We start from the raw sequence: 17167 nt of genomic DNA on the forward strand, positions 1-17167 counted from the left end.
AGGGCCTTCATCTCTACACTAAACTAAACACAGAATGCTGGAGTCGTTCAGCGGGTCAGGCAGCAGTTCAGGAGAACATGGATTGATCACGTTACCGGTTGGGATCCTTCTTCTAGCTGATAGTGGGGGGGGGGGGGGATGAAGAAAACTGGAAGGGTGGAGGGGTAGGACAAAGCCTGGAAGGTAATAGATCCACATAAGCCAGGAGGGTTCTTCGTTAGGCAGATGGTTTTTATTTAGGTTTATTAACACGGAAAAATAGCACACGGGAACTTGACAAAATGCATCATTGTTAGGATATTGTGGAAGATTTTAAAGAGTTACAAGGTTTGCAACAGATTTAGTTCAGAGATAGTTTAGAGATTTGTAAAGGCTAGCTAGGATCAAGAAAGTCAAAAGGATAGCTGCTAAAGATTGGTGGAAGAAAGAAGATACACATGGCTAACTTTGTGGATCTCGGAGCGCTGTGGGGCTGGAGAAGCTTCCAGGCAAAGGAGGAATCGGAAAACACCAGGCTGGAAATTCTCAAGACAGGAAAACGCAGCTGTTGCTGCTCCTCAGGTGGTCCCCTGGGCTCCAGGATGATATGCTCTGGTTCCAGTTCTGTGAGTTCTGAGTTGGCTGAATAGTGCCATGTGGGATTCATAGACTTTGCCAGAGGTGGAGCAGATGGTGTTTGACAGGCAGGTGGCTGGCTAGCTTGGGGTACTGTTTATAAATGGCCCTACATGTTCTCTCACTGTTCATACTGAGTAACTTCCTGGATTTTGAGCCGGTCAAAATGTTACATTCCTTTCAAGGAGAGTTTTAGAATTTTCTCGAAGTGTTTCTCTGTCCTCCTGGAAATCTCCTGTCACGACTGCGTTCGTAGAAAAGTGCTCATTTACGATACGTTATGATAGAACGTTATTTATTCCAGGAAGGAAAATGAGGTGCCTGCTGCCAAGCATGTGGATAACTTGGCCTACCAAATCAATCTGGTTGAACACGATCAGATCCTCAATGGAGATGTTGGCCTTCAGAGAGACTCTGATGTTGCTTAGTACATCTTGCATTTGGATTTGGAATATTTTGCAGAGACTGCATAAGTTCATATGTTCCTGCAGCAGAATTAGTCCATTTGTCCCAGAGAGTTGTGAATTTGTGGAATTCCCTGCCACAGAGGGCAGTGGAGGTCAAGTCACTGGATGGACTCTGACATCGGGGGGGGAGAGTGCAGTGGAGAGATAAGTTTTTTTGGCCTTCCATCACAGCAATGTGATGGATGTTTATGTAAATTATGTTGTGTCTTGGGTCTATTTGTTTGTAATGTATGGCTGCAGAAACGACATTTCGTTTGGACCTCAAGGGGTCCAAATGACAATAAATTGAATTGTATTGTAATTGTATTGTATTAAGAGAAAGTTAACATAGACACATAGAAAATAGGTGCAGGAGCCAGCACCGCCATTCATTGTGATCATGGCTGATCGTCCCCAATCAACAACCTGTGCCTGCCTTCTCCCCATATCCCTTGATTCCACTAGCCCCTAACTCTCTCTTCAATCCATCCAGTGACTGTCCAGAGTGTCCATCCAGAGCTAAATAGAGCTCTAGGAGTATTGCAGTTGAACAAAGGGGAGTGTATTGCAAGTTGTTTATGTCGGTGGAGTGATTTTTTTTTAAATTATGGAGATGACAAGGTTTCCCTTTGGTCCAGTATCACTCCAGAGGCAAGGTGGAACATTGCAGTCAGGAGGTTGTGAAGGGGCTGGTGAAATAGGGAGACCTTCCTTGAACTTCGTCTGTACTGGATTATGTACACAGGGGAACATTCAGTTGGCCTACACAGAATCATTCAGTAGACTTAGAGAACATGTATACCATCCAAGCACAGACTTCATGGACCTACCTTCCAGCTCCCTGCAGCCAGGTTCTGTAAGGCTCCTGCTGCCCCTTCAAGAGTATCTGGATTTGAGCATTCTGACAAAAGTGTGAGGTAGGGTTTGACTATAGAGGGATGCCACAGGAGCTGGATACCCTTTGGTGGGTCTGCCGCTTCCGGGAGAGGTCCAACACCATCCCACTAGGAAAGGGGGAAAAAAAATCAATGTAAACAAGCAAATATAAAAAAAATGGCAACATGAATAACTTTTTCTCTTCTGCCAAGGAGCAGACATTTGAATGAAGGTTTCTCAGCTGTTAAGAACATAGAACAAGACAGCACTTGCAGGCCCTTTGGCCCATAAACGCCCATACTAAACATGATGCAAGTTGCACTGATCTTCTTTGCCCGCATGTGATCAACATCCCTCCATGCAAATCCATGTCCCTATCTAAAAGCCTCTTAAACACCATTATTGTATCTGCATCCACCAGCATCCCTGGCAGCATGTTCCAGGCACTATCCCTCTCTGTGTAAAACACTGGCCACACATATCTCCTTTAATCCTGCAACCACATGTTGGGGGAACAGACCCAACGGGTCAGCAATGGGCCTAGTCTCCTTTAAACTTTGCCTCTCTCACTTAAAAGCTGTGCTCTTTGGTTTTTAGCATTTTCACCCTGGGAAGTAGGTTCTGATTGTCTATGCTTCTCATAATTTTATACACTTCCATAACAAGCAGTACTACCCAACTTTGACTAATTAGATAAGAGTAAAAGCAAGACCTGGGCGCAGGATGTCTGCCTATACTCTGCTAAAACATGACGTTGTGCACACAAAGACACAAAAAGGTTGATAATCACTCATATTTCTTGAAATGTTCACGTAATTTTTGTAGAGATTTCGCAATTCCACATCAATGTAGGATAGGTAAGGACTCTCTAAGGAGCCTCAGAATGCACAATAATCCAGACACATAGTCAGAACCAATAAAAGCACCAAAGATCTCATGGTTTTCACAAGCAAAGGGCAGCATATTGGTGCAGTGGTAGTTGCTGCCTTACAGTGCGATAGATCTGGGTTTGATCCTGACTGCGGGTGTTGTCTGTATGCAGGTTGCACGTTCTTCCCGTAGCCACATGGGTTTTCTCTGGTTTTCACCAACACTCCAAATCTACACAACTCTAAGAAATATTTACTTTAAAACTTAGTGCTGACAGTCGATAATGGATTTTTCATATGAAAAGATTTCAGCCAAGCATCTGAAGTGAGGATCTGCTGATTTTATGAGCTCAAGACTCTTGATTCCAGACCTTTGCAAGCAATGGCGAAGACATGAAAATCTGGGAGGGGGAAAAACACAAAATTGGATGTGTACGCAGATCCTGGAGGGTTCTGAGGCTGAAGAAACATACATTGAAAGGGAGGAGTGATGTTGCATGGGGATCTGAGAGCATGGATGAGAATTTTATAATTTTTTTGTTTAGTTTAGAGATACAGCGCGGAAACAGGCCCTTTGGCCCACCGAGTCCGCGCCGACCTGCGATCCCCACACATTAACACTATCCTACACACACTAGGGACAATTTACATTCATACCAATTAACCTACAAATCTGTACGTCTTTGGAGTGTGGTAGGAAACCGAAGACGTCGGAGAAAACCCACGCAGGTCACGGGGAGAAAGTACAAACTCCGTACAGACAGCGCCCGTGGTCGGGATCGAACCCGCATCTCTGGCACTGTAAGCGCTATAAGGCAGCAACTCTACCACTGTGCCACCGTGCCGCCCAAATTGAAGGTCTAATGAACTGAAAGACAACATAAGGGGTGTGTCAGAAAAACAAAGAAAGTAGGGGTGGGTTTGATGCATGTCAACAGAGACTTGGATGAACCTAAGTTTATTGAGGTGGCCGTCAACCAGGAGGATATTGCAATAGTCACTGGCAATTAAAATACAACTCCTTATGGAAGGACATCTCAAACCTACACGTTGTAGAAACAGAATGCTGGAGTAACTCAGCGGGACAGGCAGCATCTCTGGAGAGAAGGAATGGGTGATGTTCTTCCCGTAACCACATGGGTTTTCTCTGGTTTTCACCCACATTCCAAAGGCGTACAGGTTTGCAGGTTAATTGGCTTTGTAAATTGCTCCTAGTGTGTTAGATAGAACTAGAACGGGTGATCATTAGTTGGCACTGACTCGGTGGTCAAAGGGCCTGTGTCCATGCTGTATCTCTAAAGTCTAAAAATCAAACCACAATGTGCTGGTGGAACTCAGCAGGTCAAGCAACATATGTGGAGGGAATGGATGGGAGATATTTTGGTTTGGGACACTTCGTTGAGTTTTGCTCAAGATTCCAGCATCTGTAGACCTGAAACATCATCATTTGTGTTCTCCAGACATGCTGCCTGACCCAGTCAAGTGCTCCAGCACTTTGTGTCCTTTACAGAAATCTCTTGCATCTTGATGGTTTTCTAACTCCTTAGCGGGACCCAGTCAGAACGAAAACAAAAAAGCCACTCCTGCTCTACTTCAAACCAAAAAAACTGTGTTCAGATTACATTAAGTAACATTAGCGTTTCAGTTTAGTTTAGAGATACAGCAATGAAAACAGGCCCTTCGGCCCATTGGGTGGCATTGACCATCGATCACTTATTCACACTAGTTCTATACTATCCCACTTTCCTACTCCCCACACACTAAGGGCAATTTATGGAGGCAAATCAACCTACAAACGTCTTTGGGAAGTGGGAGGAAACGGGAGCACCCGGAGGAAACCCACGTGGTCACGGAGAACGTGCAAACATGGCATTCAAGGGCAGAATGAACCCTGGTCTCTAGTGCTGTGAGGCAGTATCTCCACCAGTTGCGCCACTGTGCTGTCCTAAGGCATTGCTCAGGATTGCCAAGCTCATATACTACTGCCATCACCATTATTGCAGGGCATTGTATATACATTTCCATTATGTTCGGTGGGAATGAAAATGGGGAACATTAGATCAGGAGTATGTCATTCACTGAACTTCCGTTTAGTTTAGTTTAGAGATACAGCACCAAAACAAGCCCTTCGGCCCCCCGAGTCTGCACCGACCAGCGATCCCCGCGCATTAACACCATCACACACACACACTAGGGACAATGTACACTTATACCAAGTCAATTAACCTACAAACCTGTACGGCTTTGGAATGTAGGGGGAAACCGAAGATCTCGGAGGAAACCCATGCAATCACGGGGAGAACGTACAAACTCCGTACAGCCAGCAGCCGTAGTCAGGATTGAACCCGGGTCTCCGGCGCTGCAAGTGCTGTAAGGCAGCAACTCTACCCCTGCGCCACCGTGCCACATCTGCCATTTAGTCAGTTCATGGCTGATCTATAGCTCAAATCTACACATCTGCCCTGGTTTCTCATTCATACTCACTTGCCTAAGAAAAAAATATCGGTCTCAGTTTTGGTATTTTCAATTGAGTTGGCAGCACCAGTTTTCTGGGGTGAAGAGTTCTAATTTCCACAGACTTCAGAGTGAATATGTACTTTCTGATATCACTGCTGTGCAGCCTACTTTTAAATGGCTGCCTCCTTGTTCCAAACAGCGCGGAGGGATGTAAAATGTGCAGCTGAATTGATATGGCTTAGTTAAAATCCCCTCCACTGAGCAAGATAGCTTGCTCATCAACAGCCTTCCCACAGTGTGCATTGTACACATGTCTGTGAAGCAGACAGTATTGCATTAATGACTGGCTCGTCTGTGAGTTATGTTGTTAGCTGTCTTCGTAGAAACAACATGAGCACGCTTTTAAAGAAACACCAAATCTCTTTCACATGTCAAGATTTTTTCAATGCAATGGAGATTTACATGGAGTAATATTTTCACTGATGAATTTGTCTGCACAGCCCATTCTTGTGCATCTTTATCTTCCTGTCCGCGCGGACAATAGATGATGTATTAAAAAGAGGCTCTATTCTGATACAGAGGAATGAGAATAGCACAGTAATACAAAGCAGCCTGGTTTATGTAGATGTTTGTGATCCCTTATAAACCTTTACATGAGAATTGCTACATCCTCACTAATAGCCCTGTCCCACGGTACGAGTTCATTCCGGTACGGAGGAGGAGCGTTCTTGGTGAACGGCTGCTAGCCAGCAGCCGTCCGTTTTAAATCCGTTTTTTTAATAGTTTTTAGTGAGTCCTGTTTTTTTGTTTGTAGGGGATATGGTCTTTTAATGTGGGGGGTAGGTGTAACAATATTTCTAGGTCCCTACCTGGTCCGGTGTGGCAGCCTTTTCTCCGGGCTGCCCGTCGACCCGTCCTCGTGGCCTACCTGCGGGCTTGGAGCGCCATTTCCTGGCGGGGACCGCCCAGCACCTCGGCCTCGGCGGCGGCACAGCGTTGGAGCGCTGGAGCGGAGCGGAGTGGAGCGGGCGATGCCTTGCCTGGGTCGCCGCGCTGGAGCTATGGCGAGCTAGACCGCCGAGAGCAACATCTCCGGGCTGCGGGTCTGCGGAGCGGAGAGGCGGCAGTGCGGCGAGGCGGCGCCGACTTTTTCATCGGGAGCCTGGGAGCTCCAAACCAGCGCGGCCTTGTCGGCTTCGGCAGCCGCGGTCTCCAACCAGGAAGCGGCCGTTCAAGGTGGCCCAGCCGCCGAAAGGACTCTCCCGACGCCGGGGCAACACCACCCGGTGAGAACGGCCAGGGACATCGGGCCTCCGTAGAGGCAATTGCGGTGGCCTCAATAGGCCTGACTTTGGGGTGAACATGGGGTGGGGACTGGACATTGTGCCTTCCTCCACAGTGCTACCCACTGTGGGGGGATGATTTTTTTTTGTCTAATTGTAGTCCTGTAGGTCTGTGTCCAAGATGGCTGCCGTGAAGAGAGAGTGGACGCTAGCGCGCTTTGGCTGCCGCTGCTCTCTCTTCACACTGTGTTTATGATTTTCTGTTTTTGGATTGAATTCTGTTTTTAATTTGTGTCTCTGTGATGTCTTTTTTACCTGTTCTATTCCGATTATATGTTTTTATTCCGATTACTATGTAAGGTGTCCTTGAGATGTCTGAAAGGCGCCCATTAAATAAAATGTATTATTATTATTATTATTCCAAGAGCTCTCCTGAGTTTAAAAAAAATCAAACTCGTGGTAAGCACGGAGAATGAACATAGCGGGTACGTCGGAGCTCAGGGACGTCTCTTAGCGGCTCGTAACGCTAACGGCAGGAACTCGGGAAGACACGCTAACGGCAGGTAAGCACGGGAAGACTCGTGAAGATTTTTCAACATGTTGAAAAATGTCCACAAGAGCCTCGAGTACCGACGAGTGGCCATTACCGTAAATCTCCGAGTTCAAATCAGGGCAAACTCGGGTGAGCTCTTGGAATGAACTCGTACAGTGGGACAGGGCTTTAAGCTTTGCTTCACTTATCAGGTTTGGAGCTGGGGATAAGGTCTCTCACAGTTTAAGTGGGACTGAGAAAGGCAAGGTGCTTTAATCATTGCTGGATCAAAATCAAAGACAGATGCATTCACATAGCACTTTTCATCTTTGCACAATGTTTACAAGTATTTTCCAGCCAAATAAGTATTTTAGAAATGCATTTAATTACTTGAATTCAAATTCTACAGCTACCAGAGTGGGATTTGAACTCAATGTCTCCAGCTCAATAGTGCAGACCTCTGGGTACAAATCCAATAAATTAATAGCTATGTACCAATGCTATAGATAGAGTGCCTTGCCAAACCACTTTAGTGGGCAGTTAGGAGTCGATGGGGTAGATTTGGAACGGAAGTTGCATGCATTCAGAATGCAGGTGCTCTGGAAAGCAATTAGCTTCTCCAATATAGAGGAGAGTACTGTAATCATTGATTGCAGTACTCTCACATAGAAGAAATGCAAGCGAATCGCTGATGCACTTTAAAAGACAGTTTAGGTTCCAGGATGATGAGAAGGGATGAAAGGATAAGAGTTACCTTCTTCCCTGCGTTGTATGGCATAGAGCCGCACCCTGGGCAGAGGTTGGGTGAGGCAGAAGTGCACACACACCCGGAAGCCTGACCTTCCTCTTGCCTGCTGCTCCCTCCCACTGCCACACTGACCTACTTTAACATTGAAATCGCATTGCTCCGAGTTCAAAATCATTGTATGACACAAAATAATTCCTGGGGCAGTGTTAATGAACCAGATGTTGGCACTTGAACAACCAAAATGAACCGGCTGAAGAACGTTGAAGGGTCAAGGACCTGAAATCTTAACGATGCTCCCCTCTCCACAGATGGATGCTGCCTGGCCTGCTGAGTATTTCCAGCGTTTTCTCTATTTATTTCAGGGATTGTTTCTTCCCCCATTGTCCAGCAGGATTTTCTCCATCCCAGCAAAGTGCATGGCTGCCAGCCATCGTGTGGATTGGGGCAGAAGGTGCCTTGGCACAATGCTGTTGCCGGTCGAAGTGCAGGTGAGACACAAAATGCTGGAGTAACTCAGCGGGACAGGCAGCATCTCTGGAGAGAAGGAATGGGTGATGTTTCGGGTCGAGACCCTTCTTCAGTCTGCAGGTGAGGGTGGGCTTTTTTCCCTCTTGATAATTAGCTCTTCAATTGTGTGCCGAATGCACAACAGATAAACAAGACAAAGTGAGGATAAATGGGAAACATAGAAACCGAGAAACATAGAAAATAGGTGCAGGAGTAGGCCATTCGGCCCTTCGAGCCTGCACCGCCATTCAATATGATCATGGCTAATCATCCAACTCAGTATCCCATCCCTGCCTTCTCTCCATACCCCCTGATCCATTTAGCCACAAGGGCCACATCTAACCCCCTCTTAAATATAGCCAATGAACTGGCCTCAACTACCTTCTGTGGCAGAGAATTCCACAGATTCACCACTCTCTGTGTGAAAAATGTTTTTCTCATCTTGGTCCTAAAAGATTTCCCCCTTATCCTTAAACTGTGACCCCTTGTTCTGGACTTCCCCAACGTCGGGAACAATCTTCCTGCATCTAGCCTGTCCAACCCCTTAAGAATTTTATAAGTTTCTATAAGATCCCCCCTCAATCTTCTAAATCCTTAACCCTTTTAGATTTTTTTAATTTGGGGTTGGGGGTTGGAGGGGGGGGGGGAAGGCTGAGCTTTCCATTTGCTGGCGTTCCTATTGCACATCCGTCTAGGCAGCGATAAATGCTCTGGGACAAAAGTAATCTCTTGCAACTGTCTGCTGCCAGCAGGGTGTGAAGTGACCCATGTACCTGCAGGGTTCTTCCCATCACATTTTACTTGTGCCGTGATGGGACGAAAAGCAATTAATACAAGCAATAGGCGTGTGCGCGTGAAGGTTCGCCACCTAGATACTGGGTTGAGTTTAAGAGCCACTGTTGCCCTATGTCACACGTGAAGAGATGGCGGACGTTCTCTTGTTCCGTAAATTGCCCCGACCTTTATCTGAAATTTTCAGTCAACCTTCCGAAATTTTGTTTAAATGTGCAATTTAACCATCTGGGGGAATATAAAACGGATCTTCATGGGGCATGAAATTAAATTTCTCATCGGGCCGTGCGATAAGCGGATCAGTTTAAAATCTGAAGTATTTGTGAAGTTTTTTTTGCAAGCTGACGTGAATAATAATTCCCAGGGCATCTTCTTTAATAGCTGCTGCAGTCTGCCTCAGTGCTGCAGACTTTGTGTCTCATACACAACCCTGTGGTGGGTCCTGAACTATAGATGTGAACACCAGTTCTGAGCTCAACCATTCAAGCATGAAATTAAAGGTGTGCTTAGAAATTCCTCAACACCACCTGCTTATTTTAATCATGACTGAAGCTCGCTAACAACCATCCCCAGCTTGTGTCACACCACTCAGAAATCCCCACTGGATGTTTCGTGTTGTCGATCAAACTCACGACTCTGATGAGATTTCAACGCCAAGTTTACATGTTCATAAGTTCTAGAAGCAGAATTAGGCCATTCGGCCCATCTACTGCACCATTCAATCATGGCTGATCTATCTTTCCCTCTCAACCTCATTCTCCTGCATTCTCTTCATAACCCCAGACACACGTACTAATCAAGAATCTGTCAATATCCGCCTTGAAAATATCCATTGGCTGGCCCTCCACTGCTTTCTGTGGCAATTAATTCCACAGATTCACCACCCTCTGACTAAAGAAATTCCTCCTCATCTCCTTTCTAAAGGCACATCCTTTAATTCTGAGGCTATGGCCTCTGGTCCTAGACTATCCCACTAGTGGAAACATCCACATTCACTCTATCTAGGCTTTTCAGTATTCAGTAAGTTTCAATGAGGTTCGCCCTCATCCTTCTAAACAGGCGGGTGTATAGAACAAGCTGAAAAAGGAGGTAGTTGAGCCTGGGACTATCCCATCGTTTAAGAAATAGTTAGACAGGTACATGGATAGGACAGGTTTGGAGGGATATGGACCAAGCGCAGGCAAGTGGGTCTCGTGTAGCTGGGACATTGTTGGCCGGTGTGGGCAAGTTGGGCCAAAATGGCCTGTTTCCACACTGTATTAATCTATGACTCTAAAGCAAGTACAGGCCCAGTGCCTTCAAACGCTCATCATATGTTAACCCAATCATAGAAACATAGAAAATAGGTGCAGGAGTAGCCCATTTGGCCCTTCGAGCCTGCACCGCCATTCAATATGATCATGGCTGATCATCCAACTCAGTATCCTGTACCTGCCCTCTCTCCATACCTCCTGATCCCTTTAGCCACAAGGGCCACATCTAACTCCCTCTTAAATATAGGCAATGAACTGACCTCAACTACTTTCTGTGGCAGATAATTCCAGAGATTCACCACTCTCTGTGTGAAAAAAGATCTTCTCATCTCGGTCCTAAAGGATTTCCCCCTTATCCATAAACAGTGACCCCTTGTTCTGGACTTCCCCAACATTGGGAACATCCCCGGGATCATTCCTGTAAACCTTCTCTGGACCCTCCCCAATGCTAGCACATCCTTTCTCAGATATGGGGCCCAAAACTGCTCACAATATTCCAAATGCGGTCTGACCAGTGCTTTATAATGCCTGTTTTTGTATTCTAGTCCTCTCGAAATAAATGTTAGATATTCTGTAATGTCACACAGAAACTTGGTGCATGTTGTTGTGGGATTAGCCACTGCTGAGCAAGTGTTTCCTCCCATAACTTATGGCCTACTGGTCCCCACACATCATTGGCCTGCTACAGGGGTGGGGCCTCAGTCCCTCAGAAGCAACAGAAAGGCCTGTTATTAAAACACATGCTACAAGGCAAAGGTCCAAAAGGATATCACCCACTCTTTGATGGGCCAAATGGCTTCCTTCTACTCCTATTCATTATGATTCCAGTTCAGCTCTCGGCCCTCCAGCTTACTCTTTTCCCTGTTTGTCCTTTTTTCCCCTGAACTTGGCTCTCACTCTCCTGCCTCCGTCAGGAGTTGTTGTTTTCATCTGACTTTCATTGCTTCCTATGCTGTCACCCTCATCATTGCCAATGCACCACTGTGTTGGTAGATGCGTGGGAAGCAGGGGACTTGGGCAACACATTTTGGCTGCTAGAGTTTGCCATTTGTGCAAAGAATGCATGGATAGATGAGCAGTAATATCCAGAAGCTTCAAAAGCTAATCTATAAATGCACCTCCTACCTGCTTCTCACTTTATCCTGTGTAAGTTGAGGCAGGTTCAATAACAACATTTAACAGGCACTTAGACAGGTTGTTGTTGTTGTTCATCCTTCGTAGCCGAAGAAGACCATGACTTCAGTGTTTTTGTTTGTGTGTCGGGAGGTGATTGGTGAGACCGATCCTGCCCGTAAGGCTCGCCCGCATACGGGACATAGTTGGGTGGGCGCTGCAGTAGAAGTTGAAGGTACACAAAAGTGCTGGAGAAACTCGGCGGGTGCAGCAGCATCTATGGAGCGAAGGAGATAGGCAACGTTTCGGGCCGAAACCCTTCTTCGAAACTTCAGTCTGAAGAAGGGTTTCGGCCCGAAACGTTGCCTATTTCCTTCGCTCCATAGATGCTGCTGCACCCGCTGAGTTTCTCCAGTATTTTATTGTACCTTCGATTTTCCAGCATCCGCAGTTCCTACTTAAACGCAGTAGAAGTTGAAGTGGCTCGAGCCTTGCGCGCGGCGCGTTTCCTCGCAGCTTCTGTGGTGCGCTTCTTCTCAGCTGCACGCACGCGCTCCAGTGGTGATCTTGTTTCGCCAAGTTGGGCGGTCCAGAGCAAGCGACTCCCAAGTATTGATATTGACGTTAAGGTCTTTAACTTAGATAGGTACACGGAGAGGAAAGGTAGAGACATGGACCAGATGGGAATAGCTTGGAAGGGGCTTCTTGGTCAGTGTGTGCAGGTTGGGCCAAGGGGCCTGTTTCCGTGCGGTACAATACTAACCATAATACTGTATAGTACACATTATGGTAATTTGCTTTATGGGAATACGACCATGAGAATATATAATGTAATGCAGTTAAATGTTGTTTTCCGCCTTTCACTAGTGGTGAAATCTTCAGCAGCATGACTGATGGATAAGTGTAATTATTGTATGAAAGTTGACATGGAGAGCAAGGAAATCAGAGAGCGCCTGAAATTGTCAAGCGATATTTCAAATTCTCAGAGTGTCTCTCGTGTTTTGTAACTGATAGGTGATGTTGACATATTGTTTGTGCCAGTTGTAGGCACATTCTGTGAAGTAAAGGCCTATAAACAGTAACGGAATGAACAAACAGTTGATTAGTTCTTGTTAGGTTTGGTTGAGGAAATAATATAAGCAAATCTCCGTGACTTTTCAACTATCTTTTCGTTTGCGTCCACTGGGACCTCAATACCACAAACAAAAACACTTTCCATTAGAAATGTGAACAAGGGAACACAATGGCGAATTAAAATCAGTACATTAAATATGTTTTAATAGGGGAATAAAATGACATCCATTGCCATTGTCCAAATCTCTACTCACCACCCTACTTGAGCTGAAGTCTACCAATGATCTTAATTACAAATTATGTGCACCGCCACTCAAAGTTGGGTGATATCATCATTAGTATATCCTACTTAATCCAGCTACCATTTTAGAAATACCTTCCATACATCTGAATTTTTCATGTTTAAGATGGAACTGCAGATGCTGGAAAATGGAAGGTAGACAAAATAGCTGGAGAAACTCAGCGGGTGCAGCAGCATCTATGGAGAGAAGGAAATAGGCAATGTTTCGGGTCGAGACCCTTCTGACGAAGAGGGGGTACTGCAGACGGAAATTAAGACACATTAAGTCATATTTTCTAAAAAGTATACAAGGGCCCAGACCTAGGCCAGGATCGACACTGAACTTGCCACTAATACCAGGATACAGTAACATGGCTGTCCAGGCCCACAAAATAGTCACAGGCCACTTTGAACAATTCCAAAAGGGATTTGTCACACTCCAGGGATACAAAGTAATGTCAGCATTTAAGAGGGCTACAAATCTGAAGGACATCCTGGTCAGTACAAGTCTGCACACAGGCTCAGACTGTGGGCAGAGATGGTGTAGAGCCTGCACCCACTTGGTAATAGCTTCTGACCGAAACGTTGCCTATTTCCTTCGCTCCATAGATGCTGTCTCACCTGCTGAGTTTCTCCAGCATTTCTGTCTACCTCTGAATTTTTCATCGAACCTACAATATATTCGGCTGTGAAATTAATTTATAGTCTTGTTCCGTTCTGTTAAAAACTCCTTTTACTTATCTATCTTAAGGCTATATGTAACTCACCTTGCCCATGCAATAACAACCTAACAGTTCCTTGACGGTGCTGTGACTCAGGCTTTACCGGCAGTAAAATGAAAGCTCGAGATTTGAGACTGATCTGCCCTTTTGGCACAGATTATATTGGACTTGCTCCACTTGAGTCTGGTGCTGTGCGAGCCATCAATGGATTTGATTCCCATGTCCTTTAAGAAGCCCTTCTTTGTTGCTTACCTCTGACAACCTGTTTACAGACTTGGCAACACCAGTCATCTCCTCTGCTGTGAATACTGATGAATACATTTTTCAATGGTTTGACAACAGCTGCTGTTTCCAGACATCTCTCTCACCTTTGACAAGCCAGATTTCTGCTTCACTATTTTCTCTGTCCTGAATACACCGATCGAACATTCATTCTCTCAATGAATGTTGCAATATGTTTCTCCGTTTTCCATTTTGTCCCAACAACATTTCACAAAGACCGCATTTGTTTTGTATACCTTTCGTGCCTGTTTGCTGAACCCATGCACAATATGAGCACCGTTTGTTTTTAATTAATTTTCAGAGAATGTGTTACATGCAAGGCAAGCGTTCATTGCCCATTCCTAACTCCCCTAACAAAGATGATTATAGAGTCAAACAGCATAGTAAGCCGGCCCTTCGGCCCAACTAGTCCATGCCAACCAAGATGCCCCATCAAAGATTAATCCCATTTGCCCGCATTCGGTCTATAAACTTCATATACCTCTTAAACCTTTCCTACACAGATCACAAGCATGTCCGAAATGTTACATCTCGAAGATATGAGATTCGTCCTAGCAGGAAAATCAGAACAATTCTTAAAGATATGGTCTCCTTTCATCGATTTATTACAAGTATAATATGGTGCAACACAACTCGGGAAATTAACCATTTCAGAACTGGGTGAGGGGTGTGGAAAGATATGAAGTAGATATACTCCTTTTCATTTCTGTTCTGTTTTTCTTTTTTTCTTTTCTTTCTAATGGTTAACTTCTGGGGCTTACACATCGCTACATTTCTTAATTTTGTATTTTCTCTTTTTTTCTTGCTTCTGTTATTTGTCTATTGTTAAATTAAAAACAAGAAGTTGTACACGGAATGTATTATGTTATATGGAAGTCCAGAACTAGGGGTCACAGTTTAAGGTTAAGAGGAAAATCTTTTAGGACCGAGATGAGAAAATCATTTTTTACACAGAGAGTGGTGAATCTGTGGAACTCTCTGCCACAGAAGGTAGTTGAGGCCAGTTCATTGGCTATATTTAAGAGGGAGTTAGATGTGGCCCTTGTGGCTAAAGGGATCAGAGGGTATGGAGAGAAGGCAGGGATGGGATACTGAGTTGGATGATCAGCCATGATCATATTGAATGGCGGTGCAGGCTCGAAGGGTCGAATGGCCTACTCCTGCACCTAATTTCTATGTTTCTATGTTTATGGTTTATACGACTGTACATTGCTTCGAATAAAAATATTAAACAAAAAAAAAAAAACCTTTCCTACACATGTACCTGTCCAAGTGATGGTGGTGAGCCATTTTATTGAACCTCTGCAGTCGTTCTGATGAAGGTTTTACCCCCACAGAAGTGTTGGATGTTGGGTATGAGATCCAGGAATTAAATGATCCAGTGTCTGGCAATATATTTCTAATCAAGATGATGAACTACTTGGAGTAAAACTGCAGGTGGATGATGTTCCCATCTGCATGTTGCCCTTGTTATTGTTGGTAGCAAAGGTCATGGGTTTAGTTGGTGCCATTGGAATTGTGTGGATGTTGTGCATTTTGTAGATGACAACATTATGATGGTAGGGGTGAATGTATATGGGAACAGAAGGGGTGCCCATTAATCAGCCTGCCTAGCCCTTACTTTATTTTAGTTTGGAGATACTGTGCAGAAACAGGCCCTTCGGCCCACCGAGTCTGAAATGACCAGCGAACCCCGCACACTAACACTGCCCTATACACATGAGGGACAATTTGTACATTTATACCAGGCCAATTACCCTATAAACCTGTGTTCAAGAAGGAACTGCAGATGCTGGAAAATCGAAGGTACACAAAAAAGCTGGAGAAACTCAGCGGGTGCAGCAGCATCTATGGAGCGAAGGAAATAGGCAACGTTTCGGGCAGAAACCCAGAAGGGTTTCGGCCCGAAACATTGCCTATTTCCTATAGTGGTGATTGTTCAATTCTTTGCATGTCCTTCGCTCCATAGATGCTGCTGCACCCGCTGAGTTTCTCCAGCTTTTTTGTGTACCACCCTACAAACCTGTACGTCTTTGGAGTGTGACTTTGGAGTAGCTCTATGACTATGAACTTATGAAATACTGTTGAGGCTGGTTAAATTGAAAATAAAACAGAGGTGTTAGCAGAGGTTTGTGAAGGTGGAACCAAGAGTGAGAGAATCTAGATGGATAAGTGGACCAAAGACTCAGATCAGCCATGATCCAGCTGAACGGTGATTCAGATTTGTGGAGCTCAGGTTTGTGGACCTTCTATATTTCACAGTAGTTGTCCAATTCCATGCTGAAAGTTACTTTTGACCTACATTCATTACCCTTCCCGGCAGCATGTTTTAGATAATCCCAATCCATTCCATTAAAAAAATCTCCTTGTGTTTTTTGTTGTTCTTTTGCCAAAAACCCAGCAAGAAATGACTTCACTTGGGACCTTTGAGGGAGTTTTGTGTCTGTTACCAGATGTTCCATTTTGCACATGCATCGTCAAGGGGACTCCTGGCCCCCAGGATTAATAAAGAGGTGATGTGACAAAGTTAAGGGGAAGGCAAACATTTATAGCTGTTATAACATTTATAACTCAACTCCACCCACAGTCTCAAACAAAAGGAAAAAACAGCACTGAAAGCAGAAATAGATCATTTGTATCTCAACGAAAATAGACCATCACAGCACAGGAACGGGCCCAAACTAACCTCAACAACTTTAAACTTACATAGACTGTGGCTCCGGTTGCACAAATAGCCCTGGGTTTTGCACTAATATGGAGACCTCGTATTACAATTATAAATTATTGCATTTTAAAAAGATTACATTTTATCAGTGTGTATTGCATTTATTGGCCTGTTGAGCTAATGCGAGTAAGGATTTTGTTTTTCCCTGGTTAGTACAAATGACAATTAAACACCCTTGACTTTTTTGACTGTTCATGAATTGCAAATATATTAATCACCAGTCACACTTCCCAACGGAGCTGGGCCCATTCCCCATCAAGCACTCCCCACTCCTGTATCTGAGCTGGGCTTATTCCCATTCATGTTCTCATAGAGTCATAGAGTGATACAGTGTGGAAACAGGCCCTTCGGCCCAACATGCTCACACCGGCCAACATATCCCAGCCACACTAGTCCCACCTGCCTGCATTTGGTCCATATCCCTCCAAACCTGTCCTATCCATGTACCTGTATAACTGTTTCTTAAATGTTGGGATAGTCCCAGCCTCAACTACCTCCTCTGGCAGCTTGTTCCATACAACCCACCACCTTTTGTGTGAATGGGCTAGGCCCAATTGATCACCTGGTTCTGGCCCTTCTTTTTCTTCTTCTTC

At 44.9% G+C, this 17167-nt stretch overlaps 1 protein-coding gene across 8 annotated transcripts in view; it reads right to left on the reverse strand.

Moving 5' to 3' along the window:
* The window catches only part of ctnnd2 (catenin delta 2), a 1121748-nt gene that overhangs the window by 84227 nt on the left and 1020354 nt on the right, over positions 1 to 17167 (reverse strand). For all 8 annotated transcript variants that reach the window (XM_033017096.1, XM_033017092.1, XM_033017086.1 and 5 more), the window contains 2 exons: positions 17137 to 17167; positions 1892 to 2065 (listed from right to left, as the gene is read on the reverse strand). The exon at positions 17137 to 17167 is cut by the window's right edge and continues 155 nt beyond it. In XM_033017096.1, coding sequence (XP_032872987.1) covers positions 1892 to 2065; positions 17137 to 17167 — 205 coding nt within the window. The remainder of the gene's footprint in view (positions 1 to 1891; positions 2066 to 17136) is intronic.

This window comes from Amblyraja radiata, chromosome 2 (assembly GCF_010909765.2).
Source record: "Amblyraja radiata isolate CabotCenter1 chromosome 2, sAmbRad1.1.pri, whole genome shotgun sequence".
Lineage (NCBI taxonomy): Eukaryota > Metazoa > Chordata > Chondrichthyes > Rajiformes > Rajidae > Amblyraja > Amblyraja radiata.